General features: G+C 38.9%; 1 protein-coding gene across 1 annotated transcript in view; it reads left to right on the forward strand.

Moving 5' to 3' along the window:
• Window positions 1-6769, forward strand: part of LOC123096085 (exocyst complex component SEC3A) — a 13425-nt gene extending 6656 nt beyond the window's left edge. Inside the window, exons 9-25 of the mRNA XM_044517684.1 lie at window positions 1061-1162; window positions 1249-1386; window positions 1731-1859; window positions 1950-2030; window positions 2124-2198; window positions 2496-2669; window positions 2751-2901; window positions 2989-3053; window positions 3235-3405; window positions 3511-3590; window positions 4286-4367; window positions 4623-4720; window positions 4856-4964; window positions 5053-5121; window positions 5505-5570; window positions 6158-6247; window positions 6374-6769. Of these exons, the coding sequence (XP_044373619.1) occupies window positions 1061-1162; window positions 1249-1386; window positions 1731-1859; window positions 1950-2030; window positions 2124-2198; window positions 2496-2669; window positions 2751-2901; window positions 2989-3053; window positions 3235-3405; window positions 3511-3590; window positions 4286-4367; window positions 4623-4720; window positions 4856-4964; window positions 5053-5121; window positions 5505-5570; window positions 6158-6247; window positions 6374-6484 (1791 nt within the window). The 3' untranslated portion in view covers window positions 6485-6769. The remainder of the gene's footprint in view (window positions 1-1060; window positions 1163-1248; window positions 1387-1730; window positions 1860-1949; window positions 2031-2123; window positions 2199-2495; window positions 2670-2750; window positions 2902-2988; window positions 3054-3234; window positions 3406-3510; window positions 3591-4285; window positions 4368-4622; window positions 4721-4855; window positions 4965-5052; window positions 5122-5504; window positions 5571-6157; window positions 6248-6373) is intronic.
• The last annotated feature ends 451 nt before the right edge of the window (window positions 6770-7220 follow it).

Below are 7220 nucleotides of genomic sequence, written 5' to 3' on the forward strand. Positions count from 1 at the left end.
TTATGTGTTATGGTTTGGCGCTTGGTAAGAGTTCGAAGACCGGGATAGGGCACTCGTCCTCATCTAGTTTCCTCATAGCCTAATCCCTGTGACAGGTAACAAGGCTCGAAGGTCTAGTTGAACTATTGATTCTTCATTGCTTGATTGGAAGGCTAAGGCTTACATGGTAGCCCTTCATTTATATGATTGACTCAATCCACGATCACAACTTGACTCCTAATGGAACCAGAAACCCGAGCTTCCTAACTTTTTTTTCTGATAAAGGAAGCTTTTATTTGAATTCAGATCATTACATCAAGATGATACAATCATGCTGTGATCACTCCCGGCCTCTGCATAACTAGGATGCACACAGCCCACACACACACTAGAGTTTTATAACAAGTGGAATAACAGGAAAATGCTATGGACCGTCAATCTTTACACTAGACCAGCTTCCTAACTGAATAGTACTCTTTATAATTTGAATCATGTTCATACAGATGCAAAGACCAGCCAGCAAGGCATTTGTGCACTTAATTTAATCCCTTTCCCATGACACTTTTCGAAGACACATATAAGGCAGAAATACACGAGCCCACTATGAGGCAGCGGCCTCACATTTGTGCCTTTCTTAATGCACACGAACGAGGTTGCTACATAAACCCATGCTGAGCTCGTGTTATTTATTGCTGCTGCGGGCTTGCCACACGCCCATAGCACTAGATTGTTTCTAGTCCATGGAACTTACAACACTGAAAATGTGATTCTACCCAAAATATTTAGTATCAACGTTTTCTTAAGGATAGTATCAACCTTATTATACTCACAAATCACAACTGGCAGTAACCTGTTGAAATATATGAGCTGCTTTAACTGCTTGATTGTACCAATTGGTATATCCTGTTACTGGCCGTAACTGGCCACTTGTAATCAGTTTCAGTCTGGGTAGGATTCTTTCTTGGGTATGACACCGCGATACTTGAAATCAGTTTCATCTTATGCCCCCCCCCCCCCCCCCCAAAATGTGGAGAGCACAACTTTCTTTGACGATAGTCCTTATTATGCTCATATTTTGCAGATCGAATCACGTAACAATGGCTTGGAGATGCAGTCTGTAAATAATAAAGGACTTGTTGAGGAGCTGGAGAAATTGCTTGAGCGGTTGCGAATTCCGCAGGAGGTATGGTTCAGACAGAGAGGATATTCATCTCCCATAGTGAATTAGTAATCCCTAATACTGTGTTACTTTATTGAAATGCAATGCAGTTTGCAGCATCACTAACTGGAGGTTCATTTGAGGAGTCACGTATGCTGAAAAATGTTGAGGCTTGCGAATGGTTGACTGGGGCCATTCGCTGCCTCGAAGTGCCAAATTTGGACCCATCCTATGTCAATATGCGGGCTGTAAGCTATCTTATGAACTCTTGTTTCGGTTATTACAACATTAATTCATAGTTTTATACCAAATCCATACATGTATTTTTTTGTCATGTTAATAATGTAGTATGGGCAACCTGAACGTTGAATAAACCGAGGCTGCAATTTGAATTGGTTATATGGGTAAATGAACAAACTGGTAGAAGGTTCTGCTACTAAATGTTTTGTTTCAGAGTACGGTTAATAGATTGAGTCACTGGGACATAATAATTCAGAAACAGATCCAATTTAAGTTCTGCTTGTGATTGCTTTATATTCAGTCATTATTCTGCAACTCCGAGCCAGAAAAGAAGTAAACTTCATTCTATCAGGTTAGGGAAAAAAGAGCAGAACTGGAGAAGCTGAAAATAACTTTTGTTAAACGAGCATCAGAGTTCTTGAGGAACTACTTCTCTAGCTTGGTGGACTTTATGATAAGTGACAAAAGCTACTTTTCTCAGGTTTAGTGATAGTCCCATTGTTTGCAGTAATTTATATTTTTCACTTTTTGGGTGAAATGACTTAGATAATTCACTTTGAACTGAAAGTAGCGAGGGCAATTGAAGCGGCCTGATCATGCAGACCTAAGGTATAAATGCAGGACCTATGCTCGACTTCTTCAGCATTTAAAGGTCATATACCCTTAATTTGTTCCTAATATGTCATATTATTACATATTGGCATCATTCCCATTTTTACATTTGTGGTTGCTCATTTGTGCGCAGAGTCTGGACAAGAGCTGTTTAGGCCCCTTAAGGAAGGCGTATTGCCAATCTCTTAACTTGCTACTTCGTCGAGAGGTCAGGACAAAAATAATTAAATTCTATTGTTTGATATGCTGCCTATGCGCTTTTACATCCTTCCTATTTGTCCAGTTAACGGCATTTTTTCTGTTCGTTTTGTTCTCTATCTTACAACGGTGTTCAAAATGGCAATAAGTTAACGGCAAACTTGGGAATGATATTATATAATGACACTGGTGTACTTAAGCTTTATTTATTCGCTTTCAGTTATACCTGACTTTTTAATATGCGTTTAGCTCTTGTATTTCATGAGTTGTATAATTTAGAATGGTTTTTTCATGTAATTTGATTCAGGCACGTGAATTTGCAAATGAACTTCGTGCAAGTACGAAAGCACCAAAAAATCCAGCTGTTTGGCTTGAAGGTTCTAATAATGCTGGCCAGAATGGCAGTAGTGCTGATACTTCAACAGTATCTGATGCATACTCAAAGATGCTTACGATATTTATCCCGCTGCTTGTGGATGAGGTTATACTTATTTTCCTTGAATGCAGCTCTTATTATACTTGTTTGGCTCTACAGACAAACTAATGAATATTACATTTGCAGAGTTCCTTCTTTGCACATTTTATGTGCTTCGAAGTACCTGCACTTGTTCCAGCTGGTGCTCCTAACGTTAACAAGCGTAGATCTGGAGCAAATGACCCTGATGATGACGACCTGAGCCTTATGGATCCGGATGGCAATGATATCAAACCAGGTACTGTTCTTATCTTGTGTAGATGAATGTATGCTCATTTTCTCTCAAATAGGCCTAGTGTGCAATCTATAATGATTCTGTTTCCAGATAATACATCTGTGGAGTTGGGTACATTGAATGATGCTCTTCAAGAACTGCTTGATGGAATCCAGGTATATTTTAGTACATGTTGACACAGAACCAACACAAGAAGAATCAGTTTTATAATACCAAAAGGGAGGAGTTCTATTATGCAAGTCAAATGTACAATCCTTTTGACATAACCAACTGGTTATGAAGTATTACACTCCTTTTATTGATCAAGGAATGCACTTTTATTTCCATCACTTTCAGGAAGACTTCTATGCAGTTGTAGATTGGGCGTACAAGATTGATCCCCTGCGTTGCATTTCGATGCATGGTATTACAGAACGTTACCTTTCTGGTCAGAAAGCTGATGCTGCAGGCTTTGTTCGAAAACTACTTGATGACCTGGAGTCAAGAATATCAGTACAGTTTAGCAGGGTTAGTGTTCCTATTGAGGCTGAAAAGCTTCATTATAGCTATTTAGAAGAGATTCACTTGCTTCCTACCTCTCACTTGTACCTTTTGATTCTAATCTGATTCCAGTTCATTGACGAAGCGTGCCATCAAATTGAGCGTAATGAAAGAAATGTGCGTCAAACGGGAATTCTAGCCTACATCCCGAGGTACTTGATGAATTGGCATTTAAAAAAAAATGCATATACATTCCTCATCCCTTGCAGCATGGTGCTATTATTTTATGCTACTTCAGAGGTGGTTCTGGAGATGTGTAGAATTTTAGAGTTTTTCTTTGGAAAAGCTTTAGGGAATGATTGAAGGTTTGGCAATGTGGTCATCCCTAGATTAAGTAGTGCCCTTCTTGACAGTACTGTTGTCCTTGAGACTCAATGTGGAAAGTTGATCCACCATAAGCCTATAAAAAATTACAACCAAAACTCTTCTTCTCATTTTTAGGGGTCACCATTTCCAACTAGAATAGGGACTTGTCTTTTCTTTTCTCATTTTTAGGGGTCACCATTTCCAACTAGAATAGGGACTAAACCCTGAAATACTTGATAAAAACATTAGTCCCTTAATGGTGTTATTAATCAACTGAAACCCATTAGGGGGCCTAAATGCACATACACCACTAGAAAATTTCGAGAACAGTGATAATGAGTAAGCTTCCACTGGTTTTACAGCCTTGACAGTGTTGACTATGTTTCTATATTAGAGCTGTTGAGAAATAGAAACACTCAATGTGCACTTGTGCAGATGTTCTGTCATATGATGATTGTAGTGTTTGTTTTGTATCAACCATGGTGTTTGCAAATATAAATATATTACGGTCTGATCATTTTATGCTCGTCACTTTATTTAGATTTGCTGTCCTTGCATCACGGATGGAGCAGTATATTCAAGGGCAATCTAGAGACTTGATTGATAAAGCATACACAAAGCTAGTGAGTATAACTGCCCTTCCAATCTTGCACCTGTTTGCCTTTTTGGTATTCCATATGTACTAGTACTAAATTTGCGACTTATTGATTGAACTAATATGTTAGTCCTATTTTGCTTTTATGGACATCACCAATTTGTACTAGCATCTTTTGTAGCTGCTAAGTTATACTTCCCTTGATAAATATACATTTTAACTAGGCCATTGATCTTTCTTTAACCTTCTCTCTGAACGAACTGCTCCTTGTACTCTGGAATAGGTTAGCACAATGTTCACAACTTTGGAGAAAATTGCACAAAGTGATCCTAAAACTGCGGATATTGTACTGATCGAGAATTATGCTGCTTTCCAGAACAGGTTATTTTTCCTTGTCTCGTAAATCATAGTAAATTCTTTGTAGCATCATATATTTGACTTGTCCCATTGTTACTTTGTCATTTTTTAATGCATAGATTGGTCTAGGAGACTAACAATATGCATTGTTTTATGCAGTCTTTATGACTTGGCTAATGTTGTGCCAACTCTTGCAAAGTTCTACCACCAGGCTAGCGAATCCTATGAACAAGCTTGCACTCGCCATATCAGCTCACTCATTTATCTTGTATGTAAATATAGTTAGATTCTACTTGCTGTGGATATGTTTCTTCCTTTCAAAAATCTGAGATCTTTCTTGCTTTGGCCTATGGCAGCAATTCGAGAGGCTGTTTCAGTTTTCTCGAAAAGTCGATGAATTGACATACACAATAGCTGCTGAGGAGGTGAGCTAACTTTACACATAGTGTCTATTTTAGACTTTGAGGTGTTGTACTAACCTCTATGGTTTGGTTTCTAGTCCTTGCTAGCAATACGGAATCGAACTTTTTGGTAAAAACTTGCAAAATGCGGCTTCTTCGTATGCTCTACAAAAGTTAGTTAGAAATTTGAAACATTATTTTTTGCATTTATAAATTTATTAAAAAAAATCTTGCACCATTTTGTTGTTATTGGTTGAGTAGAAGAAAACAAAGGCAGCGGGTATCATTACATGTTCTAGTTATTCACATGCGTCATGCGTGTACTACATTCTGTCAAGTGGTGATCATTTGATATCCAATATCCCTGTCATTTTCTGCAAGGACTAATTTTTATGATTTCTCCTTAGATACCTTTTCAACTTGGGTTGTCAAAAACTGATCTAAGGAGGGTGCTGAAATCAAGTTTATCTGGGGTAAGTAGACACAAATTGTTTCATGACTCCAGTGTATTTCTGTGCTTTCTAGCAAACATTCCATATGCAGCAGAAGTGGTCTTGTCATTTTCGTTCAAAAAACGACCGGACTTATGGCTGAGTGGTAGATAGGATTGCCCCTCTTGTGTGTGCAGTCATGCAATATAAGATTTTTAGTTTCCTCAAATAAAAATAGCTCAAACTCTGAGCATCTTTTCATTGTGATTGGGGTCAAATCTTATTTAGACAAATGAAACTGGGTCTGTTGTTTTCGCATTTGAGTGTTTTCAATGGTCGATGAGATCTCTTTTGATGCCTTGCCAGTTCAATATGTTCACAGTAGCGTGCAGTGTAATTCCATTGATTTGGGGATTTTGATTGTATTGTGTCAGGGTCCAACTCATTTTGTATGCACTTAGTGCATGCCGTTTTTGAATGTTGTCTCAACATGGCTTCATATGGATCACAGTGCACATTCGCCATGCCATCTTTAGTTTTGAGATAATGACCAGAGTATCACCCATAGCATTTTGTTTTGTTCAAGATGCTGGTGTAAAGTGAACTCATGAAATTTTGGAACTGTGCAGATTGACAAGTCAATTGGTGCCATGTACAGAAGATTGCAGAAGACATTGACTTCTGATGAATTGTTTCCCTCGCTATGGGATAAATGCAAGGTATGTGGCCTAATCACTCTTTACCAATTTGCATTTGCTTGTTTGAAGTCGCGGGTTGTTGGTTCATAATTTTCCAGAGCAGCAAGATCACACGTTAATTTAACGATTCCTGCTTGACGTTTGCAGAAAGAGTTTTTGGACAAGTACGAGAGCTTTGTCCAGATGGTAACACGGATCTACGGAAACGAGCCTATAATGCCGGTTGCCGAGATGAGGGACACCCTTGCTAGCTTCTAGATACAATGAGTTCAGCGCCATGTATCATTTCACAGCGCGGTAGCTTATCTATATTCAATTCATTCTATTGGATTTTGCAGGTTCACCTTCTCTAGGCCTCTTTTAGGGTGGGTTCTACATGTATGTTGTTTACTTGTCAAATTGTATGTGTGTATAGAAATGGATGTGAGCTGTTTGTTGTCTGTCGCAAACCAGCTCCTGTTGTCGTAAAGGAGTATGAATGTAACAAGTCTGAGAGTGGTGTGCATGATCATCTAAACGCTGAAAGGTTTCTTGTTCATGTCTCATCTTATTGCCGTGAATTTCCAATGTCTGCGCAAACTAGGAACAGAATGTTTCATTTTGGTAAAATTCCGCATTCGGCTTTGTTCATCTGGATCACGCTGGTATATGTGAAGTCTGCCTATTTGCGGCAGAAAAAACAGATTGGCCCCGTGACACAGCGAGATGCCAATCACTGAAACAGATTGGCCCCGTGACACAGCGAGATGCCAATCACTGAAACAGATCGGTCACATATTGATAGGAGTAGTTCATTTTTCTGTCCGGAAGATTAACACTAAACTAGAGATGGATTTGTACTAGGTCCGCTCTGCATCCCTACATATTGAGATGCGGTGCTTTCATTCATCACCGAAGTAAAAACACAACGCAAATCGGGACAATAAAAATGAGAATCTGACGTAAAAACTCCAAAAGTGAAGCGACGGGCGATGCAGCTCAACAGTGCTTGAAA

The sequence above is a fragment of the Triticum aestivum genome, chromosome 4D, assembly GCF_018294505.1.
Source record: "Triticum aestivum cultivar Chinese Spring chromosome 4D, IWGSC CS RefSeq v2.1, whole genome shotgun sequence".
NCBI lineage: Eukaryota > Viridiplantae > Streptophyta > Magnoliopsida > Poales > Poaceae > Triticum > Triticum aestivum.